Below are 13,821 nucleotides of genomic sequence, written 5' to 3'. Positions count from 1 at the left end.
TTTCAGTGGGCCCCCACAGTAGTAAGGTAAGCACTTGCATAAGTGTTTGCAGTATTGGAGCTTAAGCCTGAAGTACGCTTGTCCTCTTCTCTCTCCTTCCCAAAGCTGACACTCAAAATTGAGGCACATTGGTGAAGTAGCTTGCAAAGAAGTGGGGCACTGCCTGTGCCTTACTTTTTGTTTATAAATGTTCATTTTGAACTCTACTACTATCAGTTTGGATCTTTTCACTACCATTAAATATTGTTTTTAAATACAGATACACTTCATCATCAGGAATAATTATTCAGACCTCCTTTTATGTAGTACAGTATTGCTCCCTGACTTGCTGTTCTTGGGTTCAGAATCTTTTATACAAAGCATCCCCTTGCAATGTCTGTGTCAATCTTAATAGTTGCCAGATGCTTGGAGAGGAAGTCAGATGCATAGTGTTAAGACTAGAGCTGGGAGGATTTTTTTGTCAGTTACTATATTCACCCCAAAATTGTATTTTTTGGTTGAATTAAACTTTGAGAATTGGTGTTAAATTCAGCTGCTAATTAGGCCAAATAAAAAATGAAGAAAAACATCTGAACAGTTTTTTGTCATTTTTGAAACAAAACATTTTGAATTTGTTTCAAAACATTTCGTTTAGAAATTAAGCTAGATTTGTTTTAAAAAATTGTAAAAAGAGTTAAACCACCCAAAGATATAATGAAACTAAATGGAAACAAATATTTTAGATTGAACAAAATGTTTACTTTGACCTAAAACAGTTTTTGGTTGGTTTCAGTGAGGGGGGGGGGGGAAAAATCAGTTTTGATTCAACCGTAAATGAATTGTTTTTGTTTTCCTTCAGATTTTTCAATTCAGCCACCCAATCAAATAATTATTCACTCAGCTCCTGTCAGGACCTACATTCCCTTTTCCTTTTCTCTCCTGAAGGAAGGGTTTCCTGTTCTGGTGAAAAGGTTCTTATGGTAATATTTGATAGTCCCCTCACTTTCTCATTTTAAAGCATGATTTAGAATTCTTCCAAGGTTGGTTATTTTATTAGTGAAAATCCTTCAAAGCTGGTAGTAATTTCAGTTAATTCAGGCAAATACGCTGGTCCCCTTAGGCAAATTAGTAGTGTAAAACATTTGTTTGAATTCCATTTATCTTCCCTGTGTTTTTGAAGGTTAATTGTTTCTTTGTCATCAGAGGTTGGTTACTTGAATTCTTAAACTACTGGCCAGTTTTTCTTACAACCATTTCCTAAAGTGGTATGACAGTGAAGATTGACCTCTGTTAAACAAGATGGAACAATTATTAGATTTTATAAAATGCTTACAGTTGAATAATACTTAGGGCTTACATCGCATTCTTCAAAGCACTTGAGAGGAAGTTAAGATTTATCCCCATTTTACAGATGAGAAATCTGAAAAACAGAGATATGAGGTGAATTGTCAAGAACATAGTGACTCAATAGCAGAGATGGGAATGAACCCCAAGCTCCTAATTCCCGGTCCAATGTCTTATCCACAGTACCATCCTGCCAGTTACAGTGATTTCAGTTATAGTGATTTCAGTTCCACATTTCAGTGTCTTGACTTCTTACATGAAGGGCCCGACCCTGAATACTTTATGCACAAACTTCGTTGTCAATCCCAATGCCAATTTTAAAACCTGGTGGTCTAATCTGGTTCAACCCGTGTAGTTGGGGAAGGCACTCACCAAATATACCTACTCCTTAACCCACCTAATATCCTTTCTGTTTAAAGACTTGTAACACAAAAGATTCTTTGCACAAATAAAATACGGGGCATTTGGACATTCAAGCATTAGCATGTTCCTTCCACCCCCAAAGTGGTATTTCTCTAATACAGAGTTGAGGGAGAAAGGGGACAGCATAATTATCTATAATGTGTAGGCTGCTCTGAGTGTAGGCTGCTCTGAGTGTATGTGCCACTTTACTCAGGTAGATGTATCAAAGAACAAAATCTCTGCTTTAAAGAATTTATAACCTAAAAAGTACCAGTCAGGTACAAACAAAGAGTGGCTTGTGTCTGTTATTGCAGACAGGCTTCAAGTACAGGTACTTGTAAGGTGTGTTTTGAAATAGGAGAGAGAAGGGTAACTGGGGGTGTTTGATAGATTAGGAAATCTGAAGAGGAGGAAGGAGTAAAAGAGAGCGGTTAGGAGTGAATCTTGAGTAGAATGTAGGAATGTTATGAAAACCATATAATAAACCAAAGCATGGCCATAAGAATGCCACAGATAAACTGACCACAAAAATTGTATCACTTAAGCTGATACTGAAAAACAAATATGAAACCGGAGACAGCTATTTTTAGAAGTACTTTGGTAATGAAGTCGTAACAACATTTCCTCCAGACCACTTGAGGCATAGAGCAACACATTTTCCATGCTGAGGAAAGCACCAAAGTCCTTACAAGGTTCTGTTGAGATTTTAAACTAATACTGTTTCCTGCTCACCCATCCAACTTACAATATTGTGACATAATGGGAAATATTCTCAAACACAGATTAGTAGTTGGTAGATAGATGTCTGTATCACATCACTACTATTCATCCATCACTTGCCGGCTCTTAGTAGAAAGGCAAAGACTGAATGGGCCATAGCAGGACTGGCATCTGACACTTAGGATCATGAGATAATCATGATCAGAAGTATGGGATAGTTTATACTCTATGAACAGAAGGCTTCAGTTTCTAGAACAGGCAATAAATTCTCTTTTCAATAGAATTTTATGTTCAGTCATACAAATGAATGACTGTCCTTGCAAAGCTCATTAAGGCAGCGGTGCCCAAACTTTTCCTTTTGTGCCCCGCCCCCTTACCAGTAATGGAATCAGTCCACCCCCCTCCATTACTGCACAGTTGTCTCAACAGTGGAGCGGGGGCTGAAAGCAGGACTGGGTGCAGAACTGGGGATGAAGGAGGAGCTTGGGCTAGAGGAGGAATTGGCCTGGGGTGGAGAGGGAATGAGGGCAGAGCAGGGCTGGGGCTGGAGCCAGAGCAGTGCTGGAGCTGGGCTGGGGACAGAGCAGGGCTGGGTGGCACTCCTTCCCTTCTCTCCATGGGGGCTGGCCTGGGCTGCACCATGCAGCACCCCCCCCCCCCCCCGGATGTTCCTGTGCATACCACAATTTGGGAACCACTGCGTTAAGGGGACGTGTCAGCTTAAAAAAAGCACACGGATCTTAAATTTCTTCAGTATTCTTACAAATATCCAAAATGACTACAACTAGAAGAGATCAGAGAATTCTAGTTTGAGCATTTAACAGCACATTGTTCACAGTCAATTTCATATTCTTCCCCCCTTTTGTATAGTCAGTCAGGTAATCGGTTTTTCCCCAGTTGTTTATGTGGGTCTTCCATAGAGGAATAGTGGAGGCAGAACACTTGAAAAATGTGCTTGTAAAACCATCCAGATTGGCAGGACTCTGGAGCCTCTCTGCAATATCTCAAGCTACTTCTAACTCACTTTGATCCGAATAGGCTTCAAGTTGACAGTGTATCTTTAGCTATACACATCCATCAATAAATCCCCAAAAGCCCCTAACCTTGGGGGGAGAAGGGACTTTCTAAGCCTCCTCCCTGCTTTCAAAACCAAAGTCTAGTTTACTGCAGAGTGTCACTTTACAATTCATTTTTGATTAAGGGCATCCAATTTCCTCTTTAAAAAAAATTCCCTTTCACACAAGAGTGGACCCTTGCTATTCGTAATTTTGTCTTTATTCTCCTACTCCTCTGTATAGCCACTTCATTGACTGACTATTCTCTTCCAGGCAGAGATATTGTTTCCTTTATATACAAATCACCATTGAGCCTATTCCTCACAAGGGAAAGAAACTCATGGTTTTCAAAAGATCACAAATGGAAATGGATCCTTATCAGACTTTTTTTTTTTTTTTAATCCCTGCTAACTTTCAGCGGCAGTAATGGGATTAGTTTAGCGACAGGTTGTGTGGCTGAGATCACATTTTCTTCCTGCCAATACTTATCTTCTCTTCTTGTTGTAGAATTTCCCGGTTTATGTTGCTTTTCCAAGAAGTGGCCTTGCTTACCTGAACAAAGTGCTATTACAGACTCTGGCCTCTCTGGCACAATGTTCAATATTGCTGGAAGCTGCAGAGTTAAATCCCTTTTGCAATGTGCTGGATATCTGTCCTTATTAATAAGGTCCACCACTCATTGGGTGCAGTTTGATCATCATGTTGAGACTGCAATATCTTTTGTGGAAATATATATGGCTACAGTTAGTCTGATCTAATGTCTTATATGCATGGAGCTCCCACAGAGTCAACTGGAGTTCAGTGCACACATGGCTTGTAGAATCAAGCCTACAATATGGATTGGAGTAAATAAATGAGCTAGGGTTACAAAAGGAAACACTAGAGCACACAAGGATAACAGTCCATGCACTGAGCTTATTGCACAGCTTGTGGATTCTGAGAATGGTAAATGTAGTGCAGTGGAAATGGGGGAAGGGGGCATTGATATCCCAAGGAAAGAAGCCCTCCAACATGAAGAGAAGACGACAGTAATACTGAGAGACTCCATTCTCAGCAAAAGAGCTTTTCCCCTTAAAAGTGGTCTTTAGACATGTTTAACTATTAAATGGTAAAAATGTTTTCTAGCAGTTTAAACCCATGGGCTCAAATACCAAGGTCTTTACTCGCTGGAGTAGTAATTTGATCCACAGTGAAGCAAGATGGAAATTACTTTATGTCCTCCCTGTGAATTTCTAGCGTCACAAAGTTCAGCAACCGGGTGGTGAACAGGATGAGATGGGCAAGCAGAAATACTAATCTTTTTTATCAACATTACGCTCATTTCAAAAATAGTAATCATTATCCCAGGGTAGACACAGAGTAAGTCCAGCCTTTGTAAGGTAAAACTCTCAGATACCACTGTCAAGCCTAAGCCAGGACTTAGTGTGCACATTCTGGTTTTCATTCTGCCTTTACCTGTGGACAAACTGATGTTGCCAAAGGGGAATTCAGTTTTGTTGGACTCTTGATCTGACCAAAAGGAGGAGGAGGAGTGCAGTGCCTGAGAGGGCAGAGTGGGGGACTGAGCTGATTGACCAATGGAGGGTGACCAATAGTGGCGTGATACAGAAGAATTATGGCATAATTTAGATGTAAAAGCTGAGAGACCACAACCATAACATACCATTGATCTTTTAATCCAGACAAAGTTGAATAAAAAAATGGGGAAATTGCAGATTTTGGATTTCAATGATGCAATATGAAAAATAGAAACTGATACTGAGTGTTCCTATTCAGTCTTTCTTGTAATAGGAAAATGAGGGGACATCCATTGAAACTGACAGGCAAACAATATAAAAGGAAACACATATTTACACAACTGATAATTAACCTGCTGAATTCCCAAAACAATAAATTATTGTGACCAGGGAGGTTAGTAAAAGCAAACAACAAAAAAGACATTTATATGGCTAATGAGAACAACCTCAGTTAAACAAGCTGAAGGATAAAAATGTTTATACATTTATAAAGCTTCATGCTTCCAGTCATAAACCAACTTCTCACTTACTAGTTTTAGGTAGGAACTTCCCCTCTGGGCAAATTCTTACATAATTGTCCATTATGCAATTTCTTCTACCTTTTTCTTATATATCTTGTATTGGGCTCTCTCAGACAGTAGATTTTTATCTTCTGCTGCTAGAAAGACCATTGATCTAGTCCAGTATGGCAATTTGTATTTGCCATTTGGGTATGTGGAGACATAGGGTGATCAAAAAGATGGAGTCAAATAACAGATTCTGTGCTATCTGGGTTGAAGATCCAGTATGTACATACACCACAAGTTTGCTTCCTTAGTGATTTGTCAGGCATTGGCTTGGACTATGACCAGGAGGAATTTGCTAGAATTGCTTTGTTGACTGCCAGTAAGTACACTGTGGGTCTGATCCTGAGAGGTACTGAGTGACTGTCTCGTCCCTTCAGTTTCCATTGAAGTCAACAGAACTTGCAGGTCCTGCTCTCTTCTCAGAACCGTGCCTTACATGTCACGCAGGAACAACAGAGAAATGGAATACATTCTTGCATGCCTGGAGAAGATCTCACACTGTGATAGGGATCAGCTAAAATATTTGATGGGGACTATATAGCTGGGTTTTGGGAGGAGTACAGGTTTTTATATGCAGTTGGGAAGACAGTGGGTTTATTGGATGCCATGGGAAAGTGTGTCAAGGAATGTTCATGGGATGGGTGCATCCTGTAAATTAACAATAATTGTGTGCTGATGCCACTTGAGGATGTTATATTGCATGTAGCAACAGTGCTTCTTTATTTAGGAAACCAGTTAAAATATTTTTTCTGCCAAAACCAAAAGCTGCATAAGCCTGAAACCACCATGGGTTGAGGAAGCTGTATACTGTGCATTTACCTGGATATAAAATTTTTAATGCTCTGCTCTTATTTTGAATTTGCCTTTCCTAGCATCTTTGCCAGATCTTGTATATTACTGCAGGATCAGATTACAGACGGGAAAGATAATTTTAGAATAAAATAAAAATTGAAGCCCTCCTTGAAAGTCAAATTTAATAGTCCTATATTGTGGAGCTAAATGTGGATAACTCTTTCTGGTACCTCCACTTAGGGCAAAGTTGAATAATTGCCTTGACTGTTCTGATTCATTCCTTCAGATTGTTTGTGGGCTTTGGAAGCAGAGTATCAAGCAGGCAAATGGCTGACTACCAGAAAGTTTAACTTCAAAATATTTAAATGCTTTTGAGAGTCTCCATAACTAGAGACTATTCAGGAGCTTTAGTAATCTAAGGAGAAGAGTAAGAGGAAATATGATGGAAGTACAGTACCATAATGAATGGTGCAGCGAAGGCCTCCTAGGTGCTGGCCCTTATCAGCAGAACAAGAGGACACTTGAAGTTAAAGGACGACCATTTAAAAATGGAAAAGAGATTGCATATAAAAATGACAAATAGCATTAAGAAGAGCAGCCTGGTTTCTTGCTTACCCTGACCCTAATACTAGAGCAAGATGGCACGCAAAGCTAAAAGGCAACCATTTTTAAATTGGGGGGGGGGGAATCCATTTTTTATAGACAGCAATTAATCAACTTGAGCTCTCACTGCTGCAGGATATGGTTGAGGCAAATAGCTTGGTGACTTTCTACAACGGCTTAGATATAGGAATAAGAATAGCAGTAGTAGTTAGGTTAATTAGGCTAAAATTGCAAGGATATAGGCCCATCATCCTTGTATGATGAACCTTTAATTCTTGTATTAAAAAGAAATTTCCCCCTATAATATAGTGTTATATTGTTACTTGTGTTGAGGACCGGAGATATGCTTTCTCCTGGGGCATCCAGCAACAGACACTGTTGGAGACAGGATACTGGACTAGATAAACCCAAGAGATCTGCTGATTCAGGTCCTCTGCCCCCTCCCTGACCATCACTTCAGATGTTGAATATGATCCAAAGTTCACTGAAGTCACTGGAAAGACTCCCATTGGCCTCAGAGGGGGTTAAATCAGGCCCTTTGTCGACTGTTATCATCTGACTTTTGTTTTATAAGCAGAGCAGAGGCTATAGGTAGTTTGCATTGCTGTAGTCCCTGTGTAGGAGACCTTGCCAGCACCAGATGCCTACTGCCAGGGCCCTGCCAACAGACTGATCAGGCCCCATTGGCTCTACCTATAGTAAAATCAGGGCCTGAAATAGCAGCTAACTTCCGATACACTTCCCCCACCTAAAATTAGCTAGAGGAACAACATTATTGCCGTGGTTTTGTTTGTTTTAAAACTTCACTTACAGTAAAAACTGTGAGTAATCTTCCTGTCATCTCTCTATAGAAAAGGTCCTCTTGACTCTAATGCAACTGAAGTCTTTCATTATTCAGGAGGAAGTACAGTATGTAATTACATGAAAGAAGTGTATTTTTATCTTTCTAAAATTTTGTTGTATTATAAGAAAATCATAAGAAGAGTGCTGTTCCCAGGTGTAGTGCACTAGCTCAGATTAAAGATACAGGTGTTTAAACCAAAAATTGAAGTCACATTCACTTTCTATAATAGGCATTTGATACTTCATTGTCAGACAAAGTTTATATGTGTCACTAGGTTGTATGTTACTTTTAGGAGTGGGAACATTTTCATCCTGCGTTGTTACTCCCAGGGCTTGTAGAGCAAAGGGGCTTGTTGGGTCAGTCCACTGGCTCCTGCCAGGTCATAAGGTCAGCTCAAAACCCTCTGGCTGATTTTGGGGAGCAGCAGTGGATAGCTCCAAAGAAATCCCAATCATTTCTTCCTTGAACTGTTCCTTAAACCCTCTGGCTGATTTTGGGGAGCAGCAGTGGGTAGCTCCAAAGAAATCCCAATCATTTCTTCCTTGAACTGTATGCAGTGAAGTAGGCTGGTAGGTTGTGACTGGGACCATAGGCTGCAGGATTGTAGTTCCAACTGGACTCCCAAACTAAAGGATGATGATTGTGACATGCAGGGTCAGAGTTTTTGTATGGGATGATCTTTACAGGTCTAGCTAGAATATAGAGGACTCCGTAGGTAAAAGAAGAAGAAAAAAGGTAGGGTGGCAGCGATTCTGGAATAAAATAAGGGGCTACAGAGCATGTGATTTCTGTCATTCAACATCCCTTCTGGTTTTGTTCTCACAGGAAAAAGAAGAATGGACAGGAACAGCAGCCAGAGGCCCCTGTCGATAACCAGTGCCGAATTGTTAACCCAACATTCAAGTATAATATGGACTACAAGAAAGTTGGCAAATGTATTATTATAAACAACAAAAATTTTGAGGACCAAACAGGTATTTCTTGTGCTTGTCTCATGCTTCAATTTGTTTCCCACCCTCTGCATTAACATTCTTTACAATGGCTTTAACATCAGTTGATGAACAAGCCCTCTTCCCCGACATACACACTTTTTTCTTTTTTTTTTTTTTTTTTAAAGACATGGAACTTTGATAAATATTTTTCTTGCGTGGGAAATTGCTTTAACCATTTCTCTGCCTACTTCACATTTATCCACTACAGCAGTGCCCAGAGGCCCCCTTTTGCTATACCATGTGGTTCATGTCTCAAAGAACTTACCAGCTTGCTTTACCATGTTATCCTGTGCACCCAGCTTCCATGCTATATTGGTAAAATTTGAACTTTTTCCATGACCTCCATCCTGAATTATAAATGTCCCAAGCGATCATATGGGCCAATGCTGTCATAGGCCGAAAATCCAAATTGAACAGTATGTAAGTCTTCCCAATACAATCTGGAGATTTCCCCTCCCCCTTACCTGGTTTATGCCGCAGAGTGGGTGTCATATCTTCACAGAACAAAACCAAATTACCTTATTAATGCACACAAGAGGGAAGGTGATATTATATAACATTTGTATTGTGGTAGTGCCTTGCAGCCTCCTCCAGATCAGAACCCCTTTTTCCTAAGCACTGTATAAACATAGTAAATGGAAGTGCTTGCCTCAAAGAACTTATATCCATTTCCTTTGTATGGGAGTTGTTGGGGATTTCTGGTCTGTAAGGGAGGGAGGTTGAGGACATCGGACTAAATTAAGGTTGAAACCTTAACTGTAGTTTTTCTGACTTCAGAGCATTTTGTGGTTTTGTTTGTGTCTAAATATAACAAGTTTGTTTTTATTTTTTTTAAAAAACTCTCCACACCCTCCCATTGTTCTTATCTTTGAATGCTGTACACATGAGTTGTACTGCCTAACCACACCAGAGAGAGATAAGGCCACAGGCCCTACTCTGCAAGATGCTGAGGATACGAAGCACTTTGCAGGCCCAGGCCCATTTTAACATTGAACCTTGCATTATTTTAAATAAAAGCTAAAAATCTTGCAGGTGGATCCGAAGGTAATGGGGTTATTTGTGAATGTTTGTTTCAAAATCACATCACCATATTCTTTTCTAAGCTAGGCAGTAAATTATAACCTAGAAAGTCACCTGTGACCATCCAAGTTATTTGCTTTGCTTTGTGTGTAGCCAGCTGTGGTGTTCTTCATTTTCTGCCAGGTATGTTTACACGCAATGGCACCGATAAAGATGCTGGAGAGCTTTCTAAATGTTTTAGAAGGTTAGGATTTGACGTTGTTACCTACAATGATCGATGCCGTGATGATATGAAGAAATTACTCAAGCAAGGTAACAGTTCAAGTTCCTCGTGTTGATGTACTTTTCCATATAATAAAAGACATGGTATCAGAACAGACTGAAGCTTTCATGTTTTTCCCCTTAATTCAGAGCTATTTTATTCCCTGGTTTTACTCAACTGAGAAAGTGGCCTATGCCAGTTGCTCTGCCTGCCCAGATCTTGGGTCTGGTACAGAGCTCAGTTCCTGCTCCCCGGATACTCTCCCAGTTATCCACAAGTGGTTTATGTCTCCCCACACATGCAATCTGTGGCACTGAAAAATCACTTCCCTGGTTGGAGTTGCATAGAGGGTCCCACTGTACATCTAGTGCTGCAAAGAGATGCTGTTTATAGTTCTTTCACTTATATTAAGTTTAATGTGATTTCCTTTGTGCTGAGAAAATGTTATTTGATTTGCAGCTGCGGAAGAGAACCACAGTGATGCTGCTTGCTTTGCCTGTATCTTTTTAAGCCATGGGGAAGACGGCTTCATTTATGGCACTGATGGAATTTTGGAAATCAAGGATCTGACCACATTCTTCAGAGGAGACAAGTGTAAATCTCTGATAGGCAAACCCAAATTATTTTTCATCCAGGTAACAACCTTACAAAGTAGATACTTCTGGGAGGAAAAGTGTTACCAGTTTACAAAGATGTTTGACCAGCAAATCGTAGATTGGAGGGTAGCTGGCTATAGATGTTGTGCATTTGACAATATATCACATGTATATAATACAAATGTGTAAAAATGTACATATTTTCATTGCAAGTCTCTCCTCCCACCTCTTGTATGTTGCTTCTCTTCCTAGATGGTAAACAAGCTCTTCAGGCGGAAGGATTATCTTCCTGGGTGTGTAGGAAGAGCTGAGCACATTGTAGATGGTACCCAAATACAGATAGCATTACTGTCCAAATTTCTGTGACCACAGGTTGTCCCTATAGACTATTGCATTCTATCAGGAGAAATCTGTGCATGCAATTATTATAGTGTATTATTACATTATACATACAATTAATAATGTTTTACTGAAACTTGTCAGTGACCTGCTGTGCTGGTGAAAGGTGCCCAGTTGACAGCCTAGGGGACTGAAGCCCCCTATTTATCTGTTTAGTATGTAGATTTTGGGGTGGCAGCAGGAGTGAAAGTTCCCCTATGCCACTCCACCATCTTCCCTATGCCACTCCACCTGTTGTGGAGAGTAAGAAGTATAGCATTTCAGACTCTTGGCCCTCTGCAGGTTGCCAGCAAGAGTGTCAGAGTGACACTTGTGGTGTGTACAGTTTCCCAGTACAAACAACCAATTCCTTGCACATAGTCCCACCAAACAGCAATCAAATGGTAACAGCTTTCAATCAGAGGTGTGCTTTCATCAAGAGGTGAAAAATACTTGTCTGGAGTTCATTCCAACGTGTCAACTCACCACACAGCATAGCTAAAGGGAAAGAAGGAGGGGAATGGAGGACAATATTAATATTAAAAAAAGAAGGGATTTGGATTTTGTAATTGTATAAATGTTAAACATGTAAAGTACTACAGTGGCATGACAGTGAATGACTTTGGTACTAAGGAGAACATATAATTCTGTACTTCATTGTTACACTGCACAGTAACATTTACATTTCTTGTAACTGTGATAAATAAAGGGGGGGGGGTAGCTCCCGTTTATGGACACCCAGCCAGCAAGTTAGCTATAAAATTCCTCTTAGTAGCTGTTCTCTACTTGCTTTACCTGTAAAGGGTTAACAAGCCCACAGGTAAAATAAAAGGAAGTGGGCACCTGACCAAAAGAGCCATTGGGAAGGTAGAACTTTTTAAAATTGGGGAAAAAAACTTTCCCTTTGCTGCTGTTCTCCAGAGAAGGAGACGGAGCAGCAATGCAATAAGCAGGAATGCTGCATAAGGCATGAACCAGGTATGAAAATTCATCAGATCATACCTAGAATTACTTATTTGAAACCCCGCAAATATGTAAGTAAATTAGGAATGTTTAGCTAGACTAGGGTGACCAGACAGCAAGTGTGGAAAATCAGGACAGGGGGTAGGGGGTAATAGGAGCTTATATAAGAAAAAGACCCAAAAATTATGACTGTCCCTATAAAATCGGGACATCTGGTCACCCTAAGCTAGATGCGATCAGGTTTATTCTTTATTTTGGCTTGTGGATCTCCTCTGTGGTAACCCCAGATGCTTTTGTTTGCTTGTAACCTTTAAGCTGAACCCCCAAGAAAGCTATTTTGGGAGCTTAATTTTTGTAATTTTTTCTTTTAAAATCTAACAAAAAGCCTAAGTTCCAGATGTATTTTTTTTGTTTTTGTTTTTAATAAAATTTACCTTTTTTAAGAACAGGATTGGATTTTTGGTGTCCTAAGAGGTTTGTGCATGTTGTTTGATTAGCTAGTAGCTACACCTAATTTCCTTTGTTTTCTTTCTCAGCTCTTCCCCAGGGGTAGGCGGGGTGAAAGGGCTTGAGGAATTCCCAAGTGCTCCTTCCTGGGTTCAAATGGGTTTTTTTGCATTTGGGTGGTGTCAGCATTTACCAAGCCAAGATGAGAGAAGCTGTAACCTTGGGAGTGTAATACAAGCCTGGAATGGCAAGTATTCATTTTTAAAATCCTTGCGGGCCCCGACTTCCTGCACTTGAGGTGCCAGAGTGGGGATTCAGCCTTGACAGTAATTTATGGACATAATTGATCATCCACTCAAACTAATAAACTAGTAGACTAGCCAAATTGGTCATGGTTTAAAATGTTAGCGAACATATTTTAACTAACCCAGTTCTAAACAGGATTTTGTACTTTGTGTAGATAAGGATATATCATGTTTAAAAATGTATCACTAGTTGTGGTCAACCCTAGACTCCCCCTACGGTTCAGGATGATCAACTAACACACTTTCCAACAAGACTTTCCCTGTCTATACTCGGTGCAAAGTCCTGTTTTAAATTTTCAGTTAAATGACAGTAACCAACAGTTTTTAAAACATGACCAATTTTCCCATTTTAGACACCCTCTTCTTGTCTTTACCATGTTTTCAGGCATGTAGAGGATCTGCATTTGATGACGGGATACAGACAGATTCTGGACCTGCAAACAACACGGGGGTAACAGATGCCAATCACAGATACAAGATTCCAGTAGAAGCAGATTTTCTGCTTGCATATTCCACAGTGCCAGGTAAGTAATGGGAAAGACAGGCTGACATCCGTATGCAATTGGCTGCATTGGCAATTAGGCATGCATTTTTGCACCTGAACTTTAGAAATTCAGCCCCTAAGTATGGATAAGTAAATGTAAAAGAAATTGAATATTTTGGGACAGAATCATTTGCCTGTTTTAAGTATATTTTCTTGTAATTTTATGGAGTGACAGTTTATCCATTTTATTGTGGAAAGGATAATAAATAGAAGTGCCAGACCAGCTTTCTTTGCCTTTCAGTACTTCACTTACCTCTGTTGTTCTACTCTTCTTTTTTAATAAAAAGTGTTGTTAAAGAAAAAATATTCTGTATATCTGTAGTGCTCTGGGAATAGAAATTATGATGTTTGGTGGCAGTAGGAGTTAAATATAAAGTACACAAAATAAAGACTACAAAGCTTAAAATGAAGTTCTGGCCATGAAAACTTCTTTAAAGGAACAGAAATAAGTTGCCTTAAAATACATGCTGAAGTATAGTGGACAGAACATGG

The 13,821-nt window shown here is 39.8% G+C and overlaps 1 protein-coding gene across 2 annotated transcripts in view; it reads left to right on the top strand.

The window, feature by feature from the left end:
* Positions 1 to 13,821, top strand: part of CASP7 (caspase 7) — a 31,122-nt gene that overhangs the window by 14,081 nt on the left and 3,220 nt on the right. For both annotated transcript variants that reach the window (XM_037904390.2, XM_037904391.2), the window contains 4 exons: positions 8,648 to 8,796; positions 10,018 to 10,146; positions 10,556 to 10,731; positions 13,171 to 13,309. In XM_037904390.2, the coding sequence (XP_037760318.1) occupies positions 8,648 to 8,796; positions 10,018 to 10,146; positions 10,556 to 10,731; positions 13,171 to 13,309 (593 nt within the window). The remainder of the gene's footprint in view (positions 1 to 8,647; positions 8,797 to 10,017; positions 10,147 to 10,555; positions 10,732 to 13,170; positions 13,310 to 13,821) is intronic.

Source organism: Chelonia mydas, chromosome 7 (assembly GCF_015237465.2).
Source record: "Chelonia mydas isolate rCheMyd1 chromosome 7, rCheMyd1.pri.v2, whole genome shotgun sequence".
Lineage (NCBI taxonomy): Eukaryota > Metazoa > Chordata > Testudines > Cheloniidae > Chelonia > Chelonia mydas.
Note: the sequence above shows the minus strand (reverse complement) of the source record. Positions and strands in the feature narration are given on the sequence as shown.